The following is a 20,357-nucleotide window of genomic DNA, read 5'->3' as shown; positions in this document are numbered from 1 at the left end:
GTAATATAGAACCATCACTATGACAGTGAGTTAGTAGGATGAATATGTTGTAATATAGAACCATCACTATGACAGTGAGTTAGTAGGATGAATATGTTGTATTATAGAACCATCACTATGACAGTTAGTTAGTAGGATTAATATGTTGTAATATAGAACCATCACTATGACATTTAGTTAGTAGGATGAATATGTTGTAATATAGAACCATCACTATGACAGTGAGTTAGTAGGATGAATATGTTGTATTATAGAACCATCACTATGACAGTGAGTTAGTAGGATGAATATGTTGTTTTATAGAACCATCACTATGACAGTGAGTTAGTAGGATGAATATATTGTAATATAGAACCATCACTATGACAGTTAGTGAGTAGGATGAATATGTTGTATTATAGGACCATCACTATGACAGTGAGTTAGTAGGATGAATATGTTGTATTATAGAACCATCACTATGACAGTGAGTTAGTAGGATGAATATATTGTAATATAGAACCATCACTATGACAGTGAGTTAGTAGGATTAATAAGTTGTATTGTAATATAGAACCATCACTATGACAGTTAGTTAGTAGGATGAATATCTTGTAATATAGAACCATCACTATGACAGTTAGTTAGTAGGATGAATATGTTGTATTATAGAACCATCACTATGACAGTGAGTTAGTAGGATGAATATGTTGTATTATAGAACCATCACTATGACAGTTAGTTAGTAGGATGAATAAGTTGTATTGTAATATAGAACCATCACTATGACAGTTAGTTAGTAGGATGAATATGTTGTATTATAGAACCATCACTATGAAAGTTAGTTAGTAGGATGAATATATTGTAATATAGAACCATCACTATGACAGTGAGTTAGTAGGATGAATATATTGTATTATAGAACCATCACTATGACAGTTAGTTAGTAGGATGAATATATTGTAATATAGAACCATCACTATGACAGTTAGTTAGTAGGATGAATATATTGTAATATAGAACCATCACTATGACAGTGAGTTAGTAGGATGAATATATTGTAATATAGAACCATCACTATGACAGTGAGTTAGTAGGATGAATATATTGTAATATAGAACCATCACTATGACAGTGAGTTAGTAGGATGAATATATTGTAATATAGAACCATCACTATGACAGTGAGTTAGTAGGATGAATATGTTGTATTATAGAACCATCACTATGACAGTTAGTTAGTAGGATGAATATGTTGTATTGTAATATAGAACCATCACTATGACAGTAAGTTAGTAGGATGAATATGTTGTATTATAGAACCATCACTATGACAGTTAGTTAGTAGGATGAATATGTTGTATTATAGAACCATCACTATGACAGTTAGTTAGTAGGATGAATATGTTGTATTGTAATATAGAACCATCACTATGACAGTGAGTTAGTAGGATGAATATGTTGTATTATAGAACCATCACTATGACAGTTAGTTAGTAGGATGAATATGTTGTATTATAGAACCATCACTATGACAGTGAGTTAGTAGGATGAATATGTTGTATTGTATTATAGAACCATCACTATGACAGTGAGTTAGTAGGATGAATATGTTGTATTATAGAACCATCACTATGACAGTTAGTTAGTAGGATGAATATGTTGTAATATAGAACCATCACTATGACAGTGAGTTAGTAGGATGAATATATTGTATTATAGAACCATCACTATGACAGTTAGTTAGTAGGATGAATATGTTGTATTATAGAACCATCACTATGACAGTGAGTTAGTAGGATGAATATATTGTAATATAGAACCATCACTATGACAGTTAGTTAGTAGGATGAATATATTGTTTTATAGAACCATCACTATGACAGTTAGTTAGTAGGATGAATATATTGTTTTATAGAACCATCACTATGACAGTTAGTTAGTAGGATGAATATATTGTTTTATAGAACCATCACTATGACAGTTAGTTAGTAGGATGAATATGTTGTTTTATAGAACCATCACTATGACAGTTAGTTAGTAGGATGAATATATTGTAATATAGAACTATGACAGTTAGTTAGTAGGATGAATATGTTGTATTATAGAACCATCACTATGACAGTTAGTTAGTAGGATGAATATATTGTAATATAGAACTATGACAGTTAGTTAGTAGGATGAATATGTTGTAATATAGAACCATCACTATGACAGTTAGTTAGTAGGATGAATATATTGTAATATAGAACCATCACTATGACAGTTAGTTAGTAGGATGAATATGTTGTTTTATAGAACCATCACTATGACAGTTAGTTAGTAGGATGAATATATTGTAATATAGAACTATGACAGTTAGTTAGTAGGATGAATATGTTGTAATATAGAACCATCACTATGACAGTTAGTTAGTAGGATGAATATATTGTAATATAGAACCATCACTATGACAGTTAGTTAGTAGGATTAATATATTGTAATATAGAACCATCACTATGACAGTGAGTTAGTAGGATGAATATGTTGTATTATAGAACCATCACTATGACAGTTAGTTAGTAGGATGAATATGTTGTATTGTATTATAGAACCATCACTATGACAGTTAGTTAGTAGGATGAATATGTTGTATTATAGAACCATCACTATGACAGTTAGTTAGTAGGATGAATATATTGTATTGTAATATAGAACTATGACAGTGAGTTAGTAGGATGAATATATTGTATTATAGAACCATCACTATGACAGTGAGTTAGTAGGATGAATATGTTGTATTATAGAACCATCACTATGACAGTTAGTTAGTAGGATGAATATATTGTATTGTAATATAGAACCATCACTATGACAGTGAGTTAGTAGGATGAATATGTTGTTTTATAGAACCATCACTATGACAGTGAGTTAGTAGGATGAATATGTTGTAATATAGAACCATCACTATGACAGTGAGTTAGTAGGATGAATATGTTGTATTATAGAACCATCACTATGACAGTGAGTTAGTAGGATGAATATGTTGTATTATAGAACCATCACTATGACAGTTAGTTAGTAGGATTAATATATTGTAATATAGAACCATCACTATGACAGTTAGTTAGTAGGATGAATATGTTGTTTTATAGAACCATCACTATGACAGTGAGTTAGTAGGATGAATATATTGTAATATAGAACCATCACTATGACAGTTAGTTAGTAGGATGAATATGTTGTAATATAGAACCATCACTATGACAGTGAGTTAGTAGGATGAATATGTTGTAATATAGAACCATCACTATGACAGTTAGTTAGTAGGATGAATATGTTGTATTATAGAACCATCACTATGACAGTGAGTTAGTAGGATGAATATATTGTAATATAGAACCATCACTATGACAGTTAGTTAGTAGGATGAATATGTTGTATTATAGAACCATCACTATGACAGTGAGTTAGTAGGATGAATATATTGTATTATAGAACCATCACTATGACAGTTAGTTAGTAGGATGAATATATTGTAATATAGAACCATCACTATGACAGTGAGTTAGTAGGATGAATATGTTGTAATATAGAACCATCACTATGACAGTGAGTTAGTAGGATGAATATATTGTATTATAGAACCATCACTATGACAGTTAGTTAGTAGGATGAATATATTGTAATATAGAACCATCACTATGACAGTGAGTTAGTAGGATGAATATGTTGTATTATAGAACCATCACTATGACAGTTAGTTAGTAGGATGAATATATTGTATTATAGAACCATCACTATGACAGTGAGTTAGTAGGATGAATATGTTGTTTTATAGAACCATCACTATGACAGTTAGTTAGTAGGATGAATATGTTGTTTTATAGAACCATCACTATGACAGTGAGTTAGTAGGATGAATATGTTGTTTTATAGAACCATCACTATGACAGTTAGTTAGTAGGATGAATATGTTGTTTTATAGAACCATCACTATGACAGTGAGTTAGTAGGATGAATATGTTGTATTATAGAACCATCACTATGACAGTTAGTTAGTAGGATGAATATATTGTAATATAGAACCATCACTATGACAGTTAGTTAGTAGGATGAATAAATTGTAATATAGAACCATCACTATGACAGTGAGTTAGTAGGATGAATATATTGTATTATAGAACCATCACTATGACAGTGAGTTAGTAGGATGAATATGTTGTATTATAGAACCATCACTATGACAGTTAGTTAGTAGGATGAATATGTTGTAATATAGAACCATCACTATGACAGTTAGTTAGTAGGATGAATATATTGTATTATAGAACCATCACTATGACAGTGAGTTAGTAGGATGAATATATTGTATTATAGAACCATCACTATGACAGTGAGTTAGTAGGATGAATATGTTGTATTATAGAACCATCACTATGACAGTTAGTTAGTAGGATGAATATGTTGTAATATAGAACCATCACTATGACAGTGAGTAGGATGAATATGTTGTTTTATAGAACCATCACTATGACAGTTAGTTAGTAGGATGAATATATTGTATTATAGAACCATCACTATGACAGTGAGTTAGTAGGATGAATATGTTGTAATATAGAACCATCACTATGACAGTGAGTTAGTAGGATGAATATGTTGTTTTATAGAACCATCACTATGACAGTGAGTTAGTAGGATGAATATATTGTTTTATAGAACCATCACTATGACAGTCAGTTATTAGGATGAATATATTGTATTATAGAACCATCACTATGACAGTCAGTTAGTAGGATGAATATATTGTATTGTAATATAGAACCATCACTATGACAGTGAGTTAGTAGGATGAATATATTGTAATATAGAACCATCACTATGACAGTCAGTTAGTAGGATGAATATGTTGTATTGTAATATAGAACCATCACTATGACAGTGAGTTAGTAGGATGAATATATTGTAATATAGAACCATCACTATGACAGTCAGTTAGTAGGATGAATATGTTGTATTATAGAACCATCACTATGACAGTGAGTTAGTAGGATGAATATGTTGTAATATAGAACCATCACTATGACAGTGAGTTAGTAGGATGAATATGTTGTATTATAGAACCATCACTATGACAGTGAGTTAGTAGGATGAATATGTTGTATTATAGAACCATCACTATGACAGTGAGTTAGTAGGATGAATATGTTGTAATATAGAACCATCACTATGACAGTGAGTTAGTAGGATGAATATATTGTAATATAGAACCATCACTATGACAGTTAGTTAGTAGGATGAATATATTGTATTGTAATATAGAACCATCACTATGACAGTTAGTTAGTAGGATGAATATGTTGTATTATAGAACCATCACTATGACATTTAGTTAGTAGGATGAATATATTGTATTATAGAACCATCACTATGACATTTAGTTAGTAGGATGAATATGTTGTATTATAATATAGAACCATCACTATGACAGTTAGTTAGTAGGATGAATATATTGTTTTATAGAACCATCACTATGACATTGACTTGGGTTAGTAGTATTTCTTATCCAAAGTAGTGTAGTAATCTGGTTTTCAGCAGACTCCTTACACCCCCCCCCCCCCCCCACCCCCCCCCACCCCTCCTTCTCCCCTCCTGAAGTCTGAATAGAAGCCTGAATTGACCTCAACTCACCCCAGTCTCCGGACCAGCTTGGCAAACTCCAGCAGGCAGGTGTCAACAGGGAGTCTGAGTTGACCCTCAGCCATGGCCAGCTGACAGTCTTCAAACGAGTAGTCAGTAATGGGGATGTCCAGCGCCCTGTAGAGGAAGGATAGAGTATTAAAGAGATAGAGTTAGAATATTAGAGAGTTAACTAGGATACAGTCTGATATACAGTCTGATATACAGTCTGATATACAGTCTGACATACAGTCTGATATACAGTCTGATATACAGTCTGATATACAGCCTGATATACAGTCTGATATACAGCCTGATATACAGTCTGACATACAGCCTGATATACAGCCTGATATACAGTCTGATATACAGTCTGATATACAGTCTGACATACAGTCTGATATACAGCCTGATATACAGTCTGATATACAGTCTGATATACAGCCTGATATACAGTCTGATATACAGCCTGATATACAGTCTGATAGTCTGATAGTCCGAAATACAGTCTGATATACAGTCTGATATACAGTCTGATATACAGCCTGATATACAGTCTGATATACAGCCTGATATACAGTCTGATATACAGTCTGATATACAGCCTGATATACAGCCTGATATACAGTCTGATGTCTGATATACAGCCTGATATACAGTCTGATATACAGTCTGATGTCTGATATACAGCCTGATATACAGTCTGATATACAGTCTGATATACAGTCTGATAGTCTGATATACAGTCTGATATACAGTCTGATGTCTGATATACAGTCTGATATACAGTCTGATATACATTCTGATATACAGCCTGATATACAGTCTGATAGTCTGATATACAGTCTGATATACAGTCTGATATACAGTCTGATATACAGTCTGATAGTCCGAAATACAGTCTGATATACAGCCTGATATACAGTCTGATATACAGCCTGATATACAGCCTGATATACAGCCTGATATACAGCCTGATATACAGTCTGACATACAGTCTGACATACAGTCTGATATACAGTCTGATATACAGTCTGATATACAGCCTGATATACAGCCTGATATACAGCCTGATATACAGTCTGATATACAGCCTGATATACAGTCTGATATACAGTCTGATATACAGTCTGATATACAGCCTGATATACAGTCTGATATACAGCCTGATATACAGCCTGATATACAGCCTGATATACAGTCTGATATACAGTCTGATATACAGTCTGATATACAGCCTGATATACAGTCTGATATACAGTCTGATATACAGTCTGATATACAGTCTGATATACAGTCTGATATACAGGCTGTATATCAGACTCTAGATATATCACGTCTCTAGATATGCCATCTAGAGACGTGAGGAACAGTAGACAGTCAGACTAAAGCATGAGGAGAGAGTTAACCAGTAGTCTGTGATGGAGCCATCTAGAGACGTGAGGAACAGTAGAGAGACTAGAGCATGAGGAGAGAGTTAACCAGTAGTCTGTGATGGGGCCATCTAGAGACGTGAGGAACAGTAGACAGTCAGACTAGAGCATGAGGAGAGAGTTAACCACTAGTCTGTGATGGAGCCATCTAGAGACGTGAGGAACAGTAGACAGACTAGAGCATGAGGAGAGAGTTAACCAGTAGTCTGTGATGGAGCCATCTAGACCCCTGAGGAACAGTAGACAGTCAGACTAGAGCATGAGGAGAGAGTTAACCAGTAGTCTGTGATGGAGCCATCTAGAGACGTGAAGAACAGTAGACAGTCAGACTAGAGCATGAGGAGAGAGTTAACCAGTAGTCTGTGATGGGGCCATCTAGACCCCTGAGGAACAGTAGACAGTCAGACTAGAGCATGAGGAGAGAGTTAACCAGTAGTCTGTGATAGGGCCATCTAGACCCCTGAGGAACAGTAGACAGTCAGACTAGAGCATGAGGAGAGAGTTAACCAGTAGTCTGTGATGGGGCCATCTAGAGACGTGAGGAACAGTAGTCAGACTAGAGCATGAGGAGAGAGTTAACCAGTAGTCTGTGATGGGGCCATCTAGAGACGTGAGGAACAGTAGTCAGATTAGAGCATGAGGAGAGAGTTAACCAGTAGTCTGTGATGGAGCCATCTAGAATCAACAAACTAGAAGCTGTTGAACTGAAATATACACCAGCCACACACATTAGACTAACATACTTTAGTATCCTGCTGTCTCTAGGCTGGTGTTTCTACGCACGGCAGCATGAAGGCTGAGGCATCTTGCTGGCCCTGTGAAGGCCTATGGGAGGCCAAGTGTGTCTGTGTGTGTGTGTGTGTGTGTGCGCGTGTGTGTGTGTGTGTGTCTGTGTGTGTGTGTGTGTGTGTGTGTGCGCGCGTGTGTGTGTGTGTGTGTCTGTGTGTGTGTCTGTGTGTGTGTCTGTGTGTGTGTCTGTGTCTGTGTCTGTGTGTGTGTCTGTGTCTGTGTCTGTGTCTGTGTGTGTGTGTGTGTGTGTGTGTGTCTGTGTGTGTCTGCGTGTGCGTCTGTGTGTGCGTCTGTGTGTGCGTGTGCGTGTGTGTGTGTGTGTGTCTCAGGACTCACTTGGCCATCAGGCGCCTGACGTTGTGAGCAAACAGAGCAGGGTTATTCCTCTCCTCTTCTGATGGAGTGTAGACAGGAAGGAACTGAGGAGAGAAGAAGACAGAGAACCAGGGACGTCACTCCTTTTGGGAAGTCAAGTGGGAAACGGGTAAAGCAATAACAACTGAGATGATATGGGCTTAACTCTAAAAGGGAAGAGAGAGAGATAACACTCTTCTAGACATACTGTAATTACAGTCCATTGGTACAGCCAAGTGAAGCCTGTCTGTCGGAACAACAGGTGCTCTGCTGTCAGTCTCAAAGTCTTTTCAGAAAGGTCAAGGTAACATGGGCTGAGGTCCTCTAACTGGGCTGAGAGAACAGGGACAGAGCAGTGGAACTAGGAGCAAGGGACAGAGCAGTGGAACTAGGGGCAAGGGACAGAGCAGTGGAACTAGGAGCAAGGGACAGAGTAGTGGAACTAGGGGCAAGGGACAGAGCAGTGGAACTAGGGGCAAGGGACAGAGCAGTGGAACTAGGAGCAAGGGACAGAGCAGTGGAACTAGGGGCAAGGGACAGAGCAGTGGAACTAGGGGCAAGGGACAGAGTAGTGGAACTAGGGGCAAGGGACAGAGCAGTGGAACTAGGAGCAAGGGAAAGAGCAGTGGAACTAGGAGCAAGGGACAGAGCAGTGGAACTAGGAGCAAGGGACAGAGCAGTGGAACTAGGAGCAAGGGACAGAGCAGTGGAACTAGGAGCAAGGGACAGAGCAGTGGAACTAGGGGCAAGGGACAGAGCAGTGGAACTAGGGGCAAGGGACAGAGCAGTGGAACTAGGAGCAAGGGACAGAGCGCTGGAACTAGGAGCAAGTGACAGAGCAGTGGAACTAGGAGCAAGGGACAGAGCAGTGGAACTAGGAGCAAGGGACAGAGCAGTGGAACTAGGGGCAAGGGACAGAGCAGTGGAACTAGGAGCAAGGGACAGAGCAGTGGAACTAGGGGCAAGGGACAGGGGACAGAGCAGTGGAACTAGGGGCAAGGGACAGAGCGGTGGAACTAGGGGCAAGGGACAGAGCAGTGGAACTAGGGGGAAGGGACAGAGCAGTGGAACTAGGGGGAAGGGACAGAGCAGAGGAACTAGGAGCAAGGGACAGAGCAGTGGAACTAGGGGCAAGGGACAGAGCAGTGGAACTAGGGGCAAGGGACAGAGCAGTGGAACTAGGGGCAAGGGACAGAGCGCTGGAACTAGGAGCAGGGGACAGAGCAGTGGAACTAGGGGCAAGGGACAGAGCAGTGGAACTAGGGGCAAGGGACAGAGCAGTGGAACTAGGAGCAAGGGACAGAGCAGTGGAACAAGGAGCAAGGGACAGAGCAGTGGAACTAGGGGCAAGGGACAGAGCAGTGGAACTAGGGGCAAGGGACAGAGCAGTGGAACTAGGGGCAAGGGACAGAGCAGTGGAACTAGGGGCAAGGGACAGAGCAGTGGAACTAGGGACAAGGGACAGAGCAGTGGAACTAGGAGCAAGGGACAGAGCAGTGGAACTAGGGACAAGGGACAGAGCAGTGGAACTAGGAGCAAGGGACAGAGCAGTGGAACTAGGAGCAAGGGAAGGAGCAGTGGAACTAGGGGCAAGGGACAGAGCAGTGGAACTAGGAGCAAGGGACAGAGCAGTGGAACTAGGGGCGAGGGACAGAGTAGTGGAGCTAGGGGCGAGGGACAGAGCAGTGGAACTAGGGGCAAGGGACAGAGCAGTGGAACTAGGAGCAAGGGACAGAGTGGTGGAACGAGGAGCAAGGGACAGAGCAGTGGAACTAGGAGCAAGGGACAGAGCAGTGGAACTAGGGACAAGGGACAGAGCAGTGGAACTAGGGGCAGGGACAGAGTAGTGGAACTAGGAGCAAGGGACAGAGCAGTGGAACTAGGGGCAAGGGACAGAGCAGTGGAACTAGGGGCAAGGGACAGAGCAGTAGAACTAGGGGCAAGGGACAGAGCAGTGGAACTAGGGACAAGGGACAGAGTAGTGGAACTAGGAGCAAGGGAGAGAGCAGTGGAACGAGGAGCAAGGGACAGAGCAGTGGAACTAGGGGCAAGGGACAGAGCAGTGGAACTAGGGGCAAGGGACAGAGCAGTGGAACTAGGAGCAAGGGACAGAGTAGTGGAACTAGGGGCAAGGGACAGAGCAGTGGAACTAGGAGCAAGGGAAAGAGCAGTGGAACTAGGAGCAAGGGACAGAGCAGTGGAACTAGGAGCAAGGGACAGAGCAGTGGAACTAGGAGCAAGGGACAGAGCAGTGGAACTAGGGGCAAGGGACAGAGCAGTGGAACTAGGGGCAAGGGACAGAGCAGTGGAACTAGGAGCAAGGGACAGAGCGCTGGAACTAGGAGCAAGGGACAGAGCAGTGGAACTAGGAGCAAGGGACAGAGCAGTGGAACTAGGAGCAGTGGAACTAGGGGCAAGGGACAGAGCAGTGGAACTAGGAGCAAGGGACAGAGCAGTGGAACTAGGGGCAAGGGACAGGGGACAGAGCAGTGGAACTAGGGGCAAGGGACAGAGCGGTGGAACTAGGGGCAAGGGACAGAGCGGTGGAACTAGGGGCAAGGGACAGAGCGGTGGAACTAGGGGCAAGGGACAGAGCAGTGGAACTAGGGGCAAGGGACAGAGCAGTGGAACTAGGGGGAAGGGACAGAGCAGTGGAACTAGGGGCAAGGGACAGAGCAGTGGAACTAGGGGTAAGGGACAGAGCAGTGGAACTAGGGGCAAGGGACAGAGCAGTGGAACTAGGGGCAAGGGACAGAGCAGTGGAACTAGGGGCAAGGGACAGAGCAGTGGAACTAGGAGCAAGGGACAGAGCAGTGGAACTAGGGGCGAGGGACAGAGTAGTGGAGCTAGGGGCAAGGGACAGATCAGTGGAACTAGGGGCAAGGGACAGAGCAGTGGAACTAGGAGCAAGGGACAGAGTGGTGGAACGAGGAGCAAGGGACAGAGCAGTGGAACTAGGAGCAAGGGACAGAGCAGTGGAACTAGGGACAAGGGACAGAGCAGTGGAACTAGGGGCAAGGGACAGAGTAGTGGAACTAGGAGCAAGGGACAGAGCAGTGGAACTAGGGGCAAGGGACAGAGCAGTGGAACTAGGGGCAAGGGACAGAGCAGTAGAACTAGGGGCAAGGGACAGAGCAGTGGAACTAGGGACAAGGGACAGAGTAGTGGAACTAGGAGCAAGGGAGAGAGCAGTGGAACGAGGAGCAAGGGACAGAGCAGTGGAACTAGGGGCAAGGGACAGAGCAGTGGAACTAGGAGCAAGGGACAGAGTAGTGGAACTAGGAGCAAGGGACAGAGCAGTGGAACTAGGAGCAAGGGACAGAGCAGTGGAACTAGGAGCAAGGGACAGAGCAGTGAAACTAGGAGCAAGGGACAGAGCAGTGGAACTAGGAGCAAGGGACAGAGCAGTGGAACTAGGGACAAGGGACAGAGCAGTGGAACTAGGGACAAGGGACAGAGCAGTGGAACGAGGAGCAAGGGACAGAGTAGTGGAACGAGGAGCAAGGGACAGAGTAGTGGAACTAGGAGCAAGGGACAGAGCAGTGGAACTAGGAGCAAGGGACAGAGCAGTGGAACTAGGGACAAGGGACAGAGTAGTGGAACTAGGAGCAAGGGACAGAGTAGTGGAACTAGAAGCAAGGGACAGAGCAGTGGAACTGTACAAATATGATTACGCAGTCAGTACCTGTCTTGACTGTATCAAACCAGGAGAAGCTAGTTAATACGCTACCTAACGTTAGCTAGCTAGGCTAACTGAGGCTGCAGTCCTCATTCTACAGTAATACATAACAAAAACTCCATTCAGAATATGAAGTAGCAGTCCTGTTGGCTCTTGGTCTCTATCCTTCTCCTTTAACTCTTAATTCCATTTTACATCGATTAGATATCTCCTAACTTTGATAAAATGTCTCTCTCTCTCTCTTTGGCAGCAGTCGTGTTCGGATCAGTCAGTTAAAATTACACAAGACCCGAGACAATCAGATCCGACCCAGACCTATGACATTATTTAGAATTCTGTATCAGGACCTGCCCGGGTCCCGGACTGGGTACAGGGTATACGGGTACAGGACCTGCCCGGGTCCCGGACTGGGTACAGGGTATACGGGTACAGGACCTGCCCGGGTCCCGGACTGGGTACAGGGTATACGGGTACAGGACCCGCCCGGGTCCCGGACTGGGTACAGGGTATACGGGTACAGGACCTGCCCGGGTCCCGGACTGGGTACAGGACCTGCCCGGGTCCCGGACTGGGTACAGGGTATACGGGTACAGGACCTGCCCGGGTCCCGGACTGGGTACAGGGTATACGGGTACAGGACCTGCCCGGGTCCCGGACTGGGTACAGGGTATACGGGTACAGGACCTGCCCGGGTCCCGGACTGGGTACAGGGTATACGGGTACAGGACCTGCCCGGGTCCCGGAATGGGTACAGGGTATACGGGTACAGGACCTGCCCGGGTCCCGGACTGGGTACAGGGTATACGGGTACAGGACCTGCCCGGGTCCCTGACTGGGTACAGGGTATACGGGTACAGGACCTACCCGGGTCCCGGACTGGGTACAGGGTATACGGGTACAGGACCTGCCCGGGTCCCGGACTGGGTACAGGGTATACGGGTACAGGACCTGCCCGGGTCCCGGACTGGGTACAGGGTATACGGGTACAGGACCTGCCCGGGTCCCGGACTGGGTACAGGGTATACGGGTACAGGACCTGCCCGGGTCCCGGACTGGGTACAGGGTATACGGGTACAGGACCTGCCCGGGTCCCGGACTGGGTATACGGGTACAGATGGATCCATGATGACCTGTGTTTTTTAAAATCTGATCAAAACAGGTATTCCTGATATGTGGTAGATGTATGCAACAGGCCTCCACTCACCTCAATGATGAACTCATTGTGCAGCTGGCACAGCGTGAGCCACAGGATCTTGAACCTGCAACAACAAAAACAATGACATTGTCACATTAAGACATTTGGTTTTACAGTGCGGGACATTGATGTCATCAAGCCATAGCGAATGCCAAAACAGTCAGATCACACGGAGAACTGTACCATTCATTAAAATAAAGGGTACATTTCCTGAAGAAAATGTGTGTGCTTGATTTAACCGTCTAAAAGCAGGTTATATCGTAGTGGACAGAGACGTGGGGCAGCAGGAAGCCTAGTGGTTAGAGGGGGGTGGCAGGTAGCCTAGTGGTTAGAGGGGGGAGGCAGGTAGCCTAGTGGTTAGAGGGGGGAGGCAGGTAGCCTAGTGGTTAGAGGGGGGTGGCAGGTAGCCTAGTGGTTAGAGGGGGGGAGGCAGGTAGCCTAGTGGTTAGAGGGGGGAGGCAGGTAGCCTAGTGGTTAGAGGGGGGTGGCAGGTAGCCTAGTGGTTAGAGGGGGGGAGGCAGGTAGCCTAGTGGTTAGAGGGGGGAGGCAGGTAGCCTAGTGGTTAGAGGGGGGAGGCAGGTAGCCTAGTGGTTAGAGGGGGGGAGACAGGTAGCCTAGTGGTTAGAGGGGGGAGGCAGGTAGCCTAGTGGTTAGAGGGGGGTGGCAGGTAGCCTAGTGGTTAGAGGGGGGGAGGCAGGTAGCCTAGTGGTTAGAGGAGGGGAGGCAGGTAGCCTAGTGGTTAGAGGAGGGGAGGCAGGTAGCCTAGTGGTTAGAGGAGGGGAGGCAGGTAGCCTAGTGGTTAGAGGAGGGGAGGCAGGTAGCCTAGTGGTTAGAGGGGGGTGGCAGGTAGCCTAGTGGTTATAGGGGGAGGTGGCAGGAAGCCTAGTGGTTATAGGGGGAGGTGGCAGGAAGCCTAGTGGTTAGAGGGGGGAGGCAGGTAGCCTAGTAGTTAGAGGGGGGCGGCAGGGTAGCCTAGTGGTTAGAGGGGGCGGCAGGGTAGCCTAGTGGTTAGAGGGGGGTGGCAGGTAGCCTAGTGGTTAGAGGGGGGTGGCAGGTAGCCTAGTGGTTAGAGGGGGGTGGCAGGTAGCCTAGTGGTTAGAGGGGGGAGGCAGGTAGCCTAGTGGTTAGAGGGGGGCGGCAGGTAACCTAGTGGTTAGAGGGGGGCGGCAGGTAGCCTAGTGGTTAGAGGGGGGTGACAGGTAGCCTAGTGGTTAGAGGGGGGTGACAGGTAGCCTAGTGGTTAGAGGGGGGTGACAGGTAGCCTAGTGGTTAGAGGGGGGAGGCAGGTAGCCTAGTGGTTAGAGGGGGGTAGGCAGGTAGCTTAGTGGTTAGAGTGGGGGCAGCAGGAAGCCTTGTGGTTAGAGGGGGGCGGCAGGTAGCCTTGTGGTTAGAGGGGGGTGACAGGTAGCCTAGTGGTTAGAGGGGGGAGGCAGGTAGCCTAGTGGTTAGAGGGGGGTGACAGGTAGCCTAGTGGTTAGAGGGGGGAGGCAGGTAGCCTAGTGGTTAGAGGGGGGTGGCAGGTAGCCTAGTGGTTAGAGGGGGGTGACAGGTAGCCTAGTGGTTAGAGGGGGGTGACAGGTAGCCTAGTGGTTAGAGGGGGGAGGCAGGTAGCCTAGTGGTTAGAGGGGGGCGGCAGGTAGCCTAGTGGTTAGAGGGGGGTGACAGGTAGCCTAGTGGTTAGAGGGGGGTGACAGGTAGCCTAGTGGTTAGAGGGGGGAGGCAGAAAGCCTAGTGGTTAGAGGGGGGCGGCAGGTAGCCTAGTGGTTAGAGGGGGGAGGCAGGTAGCCTAGTGGTTAGAGGGGGGTGACAGGTAGCCTAGTGGTTAGAGGGGGGAGGCAGGTAGCCTAGTGGTTAGAGGGGGGTGGCAGGTAGCCTAGTGGTTAGAGGGGGGTGACAGGTAGCCTAGTGGTTAGAGGGGGGTGACAGGTAGCCTAGTGGTTAGAGGGGGGAGGCAGGTAGCCTAGTGGTTAGAGGGGGGCGGCAGGTAGCCTAGTGGTTAGAGGGGGGTGACAGGTAGCCTAGTGGTTAGAGGGGGGTGACAGGTAGCCTAGTGGTTAGAGGGGGGAGGCAGAAAGCCTAGTGGTTAGAGGGGGGCGGCAGGTAGCCTAGTGGTTAGAGGGGGGAGGCAGGTAGCCTAGTGGTTAGAGGGGGGAGGCAGGTAGCCTAGTGGTTAGAGGGGGGAGGCAGGTAGCCTAGTGGTTAGAGGAGGGAGGCAGGTAGCCTAGTGGTTAGAGGAGGGAGACAGGTAGCCTAGTGGTTAGAGTGGGGAGGCAGGTAGCCTAGTGGTTAGAGGGGGGAGACAGGTAGCCTAGTGGTTAGAGGAGGGAGGCAGGTAGCCTAGTGGTTAGAGGGGGGTGGCAGGTAGCCTAGTGGTTAGAGGGGGGAGGCAGGTAGCCTTGTGGTTCGAGCGTTGGACTAGTAACCGGAAGGTTATAAGATTGAATCCCAGAGCTGACAAGATGAAAATCTGTCGTTCTGCCCCTGAACAAGGCAGTTAACCCACTGTTCCCCTGAACTAGGCAGTTAACCCACTGTTCCGAGGCCGTCATTGTAAAAAATAATTTGTTCTTAACTGACTTGCCTTGTTAAATTAAGGTTGAATAAAGGTTAAATAAATAAAGTGATAATTCTAGCAGCCAGAAAAGTAGTCCCACAGGAGGAAGTGATGGGAAGGTTCTGAAGCAGGGTTCTGGAATAGAACGATTAACAGCTCTGTTTCCTGTTTCCTGTTTCCTGTTCTGAGATGGATGTGACCTGCTAACAGGACAGACAGTATTGTCTCTACTGTAGTGGCAGACTGACTGTGACCTGCTAACAGGACAGACTGTATTGTCTCTACTGTAGTGGCAGACTGACTGTGACCTGTTAACAGGACAGACAGTATTATCTCTACTGTAGTGGCAGACTGACTGTGACCTGCTAACAGGACAGACAGTATTGTCTCTACTGTAGTGGCAGACTGACTGTGACCTGCTAACAGGACAGACTGTATTGTCTCTACTGTAGTGGCAGACTGACTGTGACCTGTTAACAGGACAGACAGTATTATCTCTACTGTAGTGGCAGACTGACTGTGACCTGCTAACAGGACAGAGACAGTATTGTCTCTACTGTAGTGGCAGACTGACTGTGACCTGCTAACAGGACAGAGACAGTATTGTCTCTACTGTAGTGGCAGACTGACTGTGACCTGTTAACAGGACAGACAGTATTATCTCTACTGTAGTGGCAGACTGACTGTGACCTGCTAACAGGACAGAGACAGTATTGTCTCTACTGTAGTGGCAGACTGACTGTGACCTGCTAACAGGACAGAGACAGTATTGTCTCTACTGTAGTGGCAGACTGACAGTGACCTGCTAACAGGACAGACAGTATTGTCTCTACTGTAGTGGCAGACTGACTGTGACCTTCTGCTAACAGCACAGAGACAGTATTGTCTCTACTGTAGTGGCAGACTGACTGTGACCTTCTGCTAACAGCACAGAGACAGTATTGTCTCTACTGTAGTGGCAGACTGACTGTGACCTTCTGCTAACAGCACAGAGACTGTATTGTCTCTACTGTAGTGGCAGACTGACTGTGACCTGTTAACAGGACAGACAGTATTGTCTCTACTGTAGTGGCAGACTGACTGTGACCTGTTAACAGGACAGAGACAGTATTGTCTCTACTGTAGTGGCAGACTGACTGTGACCTGTTAACAGGACAGACAGTATTGTCTCTACTGTAGTGGCAGACTGACTGTGACCTGTTAACAGGACAGACAGTATTATCTCTACTGTAGTGGCAGACTGACAGTGACCTGCTAACAGGACAGACAGTATTGTCTCTACTGTAGTGGCAGACTGACTGTGACCTTCTGCTAACAGCACAGAGACTGTATTGTCTCTACTGTAGTGGTAGACTGACTGTTACCTGCTAACAGGACAGACAGTATTGTCTCTACTGTAGTGGCAGACTGACTGTGACCTTCTGCTAACAGCACAGAGACTGTATTGTCTCTACTGTAGTGGCAGACTGACTGTTACCTGCTAACAGGACAGACAGTATTGTCTCTACTGTAGTGGTAGACTGACTGTGACCTTCTGAGAAGCAAATGTTCCTCGTAACAAGGACGGCTTTCTCTCAGTCACAGTTTCCTGTATATTGGTCATCAGTGTTCTGAGAAAACTGGACCATCTAGATTATACAGTAGAACTAATATCCTCTCAGTCCAGTAGAGGAATGAAAACAGGACCATCTAGATTATACAGTAGAACTAATATCCTCTCAGTCCAGTAGAGGAATGAAAACAGGACCATCTATATTATACAGTAGAACTAATATCCTCTCAGTCCAGTAGAGGAATGAAAACAGGACCATCTATATTATACAGTAGAACTAATATCCTCTCAGTCCAGTAGAGGAATGAAAACAGGACCATCTATATTATACAGTAGAACTAATATCCTCTCAGTCCAGTAGAGGTGTGAAAACAGGACCATCTACAGTAGAACTAATATCCTCCCAGTCCAGTAGAGGTGTGAAAACAGGACCATCTAGATTATACAGTAGAACTAATATCCTCCCAGTCCAGTAGAGGAATGAAAACAGGACCATCTAGATTATACAGTAGAACTAATATCCTCTCAGTCCAGTAGAGGAATGAAAACAGGACCATCTAGATTATACAGTAGAACTAATATCCTCTCAGTCCAGTAGAGGAATGAAAACAGGACCATCTAGATTATACAGTAGAACTAATATCCTCCCAGTCCAGTAGAGGAATGAAAACAGGACCATCTATATTATACAGTAGAACTAATATCCTCTCAGTCCAGTAGAGGAATGAAAACAGGACCATCTAGATTATACAGTAGAACTAATATCCTCTCAGTCCAGTAGAGGAATGAAAACAGGACCATCTAGATTATACCGTAGAACTAATATCCTCTCAGTCCAGTAGAGGTGTGAAAACAGGACCATCTAGATTATACAGTAGAACTAATATCCTCTCAGTCCAGTAGAGGTGTGAAAACAGGACCATCTACAGTAGAACTAATATCCCCTCAGTCCAGTAGAGGAATGAAAACAGGACCATCTATATTATACAGTAGAACTAATATCCCCTCAGTCCAGTAGAGGAATGAAAACAGGACCATCTAGATTATACAGTAGAACTAATATCCTCTCAGTCCAGTAGAGGAATGAAAACAGGACCATCTAGATTATACAGTAGAACTAATATCCTCTCAGTCCAGTAGAGGAATGAAAACAGGACCATCTAGATTATACAGTAGAACTAATATCCTCTCAGTCCAGTAGAGGTATGAAAACAGGACCATCTACAGTAGAACTAATATCCTCTCAGTCCAGTAGAGGAATGAAAACAGGACCATCTATATTATACAGTAAAACTAATATCCTCTCAGTCCAGTAGAGGTGTGAAAACAGGACCATCTACAGTAGAACTAATATCCTCTCAGTCCAGTAGAGGAATGAAAACTGGACCATCTATATTATACAATAGAACTAATATCCTCTCGGTCCAGTAGAGGTGTGAAAACAGGACCATCTACAGTAGAACTAATATCCTCTCAGTCCAGTAGAGGAATGAAAACAGGACCATCTAGATTATACAGTAGAACTAATATCCTCTCAGTCCAGTAGAGGTATGAAAACAGGACCATCTATATTATACAGTAGAACTAATATCCTCTCAGTCCAGTAGAGGTATGAAAACAGGACCATCTAGATTATACCGTAGAACTAATATCCTCTCAGTCCAGTAGAGGTGTGAAAACAGGACCATCTATATTATACAGTAGAACTAATATCCTCTCAGTCCAGTAGAGGTGTGAAAACAGGACCATCTACAGTAGAACTAATATCCTCTCAGTCCAGTAGAGGTGTGAAAACAGGACCATCTATATTATACAGTAGAACTAATATCCTCTCAGTCCAGTAGAGGAATGAAAACAGGACCATTTACAGTAGAACTAATATCCTCTCAGTCCAGTAGAGGAATGAAAACTGGACCATCTATATTATACAGTAGAACTAATATCCTCCCAGTCCAGTAGAGGAATGAAAACAGGACCATCTATATTATACAGTAGAACTAATATCCTCTCAGTCCAGTAGAGGTGTGAAAACAGGACCATCTAGATTATACAGTAGAACTAATATCCTCTCAGTCCAGTAGAGGAATGAAAACAGGACCATCTATATTATACAGTAGAACTAATATCCTCTCAGTCCAGTAGAGGAATGAAAACAGGACCATCTAGATTATACAGTAGAACTAATATCCCCTCAGTCCTGTAGAGGAATGAAAACAGGACCATCTATATTATACAGTAGAACTAATATCCTCTCAGTCCAGTAGAGGAATGAAAACAGGACCATCTAGATTATACAGTAGAACTAATATCCCCTCAGTCCAGTAGAGGAATGAAAACAGGACCATCTACAGTAGAACTAATATCCCCTCAGTCCAGTAGAGGAATGAAAACAGGACCATCTACAGTAGAACTAATATCCTCTCAGTCCAGTAGAGGAATGAAAACAGGACCATCTATATTATACAGTAGAACTAATATCCTCTCAGTCCAGTAGAGGAATGAAAACAGGACCATCTAGATTATACAGTAGAACTAATATCCTCTCAGTCCAGTAGAGGAATGAAAACAGGACCATCTAGATTATACAGTAGAACTAATATCCTCTCAGTCCAGTAGAGGTGTGAAAACAGGACCATCCAAGGCAGCAGAGAGACACCACTATGCCTGACGACAGTCTGTACTTCAAGGATCAGTCATTTGCAGAGTATTTAAAGAGTACTCACGCTCCAGGCCCCTGCCACGTCCAGGTGATTGTGTCCTGGCATGGGAGAGGAGAGACACATAACTTACTAAAATACATGATTCGTCCGGGTAAGAAGTATAAAAACACAAGGTCACAACAACAACAACAACAACAACAACATCAACAACATCAACAGCAACAACAACAACAGCAACAACATCAACAACAACAAGAACTTAGTTATCAGGTATAGAGTAGTTAGTGGTTTAATTGGTTTAATTGGTTACCAGGTAGTTAGTGGTTTAATTGGTTTAATTGGTTACCAGGTAGTTAGTGATTTAATTGGTTACCAGGGAGTTAGTGGTTTAATTGGTTACCAGGTAGTTAGTGGTTTAATTGGTTACCAGGTAGTTAGTGGTTTAATTGGTTACCAGGTAGTTAGTGGTTTAATTGGATACCAGGTAGTTAGTGGTTTAATTGGT

The 20,357-nt window shown here is 44.4% G+C and overlaps 2 protein-coding genes across 4 annotated transcripts in view; one reads left to right on the top strand and one right to left on the bottom strand.

Moving 5' to 3' along the window:
- LOC139572879 (palmitoyltransferase ZDHHC3-A-like) overlaps positions 1-20,357 on the top strand; it is a 255,214-nt gene that overhangs the window by 161,286 nt on the left and 73,571 nt on the right. The window lies entirely within an intron of this gene.
- LOC139572876 (lysophosphatidylcholine acyltransferase 1) overlaps positions 1-20,357 on the bottom strand; it is a 280,718-nt gene that overhangs the window by 225,712 nt on the left and 34,649 nt on the right. For all 3 annotated transcript variants that reach the window (XR_011674508.1, XM_071395706.1, XM_071395705.1), the window contains exons 7-10: positions 19,916-19,950; positions 13,096-13,150; positions 8,195-8,277; positions 5,649-5,774 (exon numbers count right to left, since the gene is read on the bottom strand). Coding sequence is in view for 2 of the 3 variants with exons in the window: in XM_071395706.1 (XP_071251807.1) it covers positions 5,649-5,774; positions 8,195-8,277; positions 13,096-13,150; positions 19,916-19,950 (299 nt within the window). In the remaining variant the exon portion in view is untranslated. The remainder of the gene's footprint in view (positions 1-5,648; positions 5,775-8,194; positions 8,278-13,095; positions 13,151-19,915; positions 19,951-20,357) is intronic.

Source organism: Salvelinus alpinus, chromosome 4, assembly GCF_045679555.1.
Source record: "Salvelinus alpinus chromosome 4, SLU_Salpinus.1, whole genome shotgun sequence".
Classification (NCBI taxonomy): Eukaryota; Metazoa; Chordata; class Actinopteri; order Salmoniformes; family Salmonidae; genus Salvelinus; species Salvelinus alpinus.
This window is presented reverse-complemented; position numbering and strand designations above follow the sequence as displayed.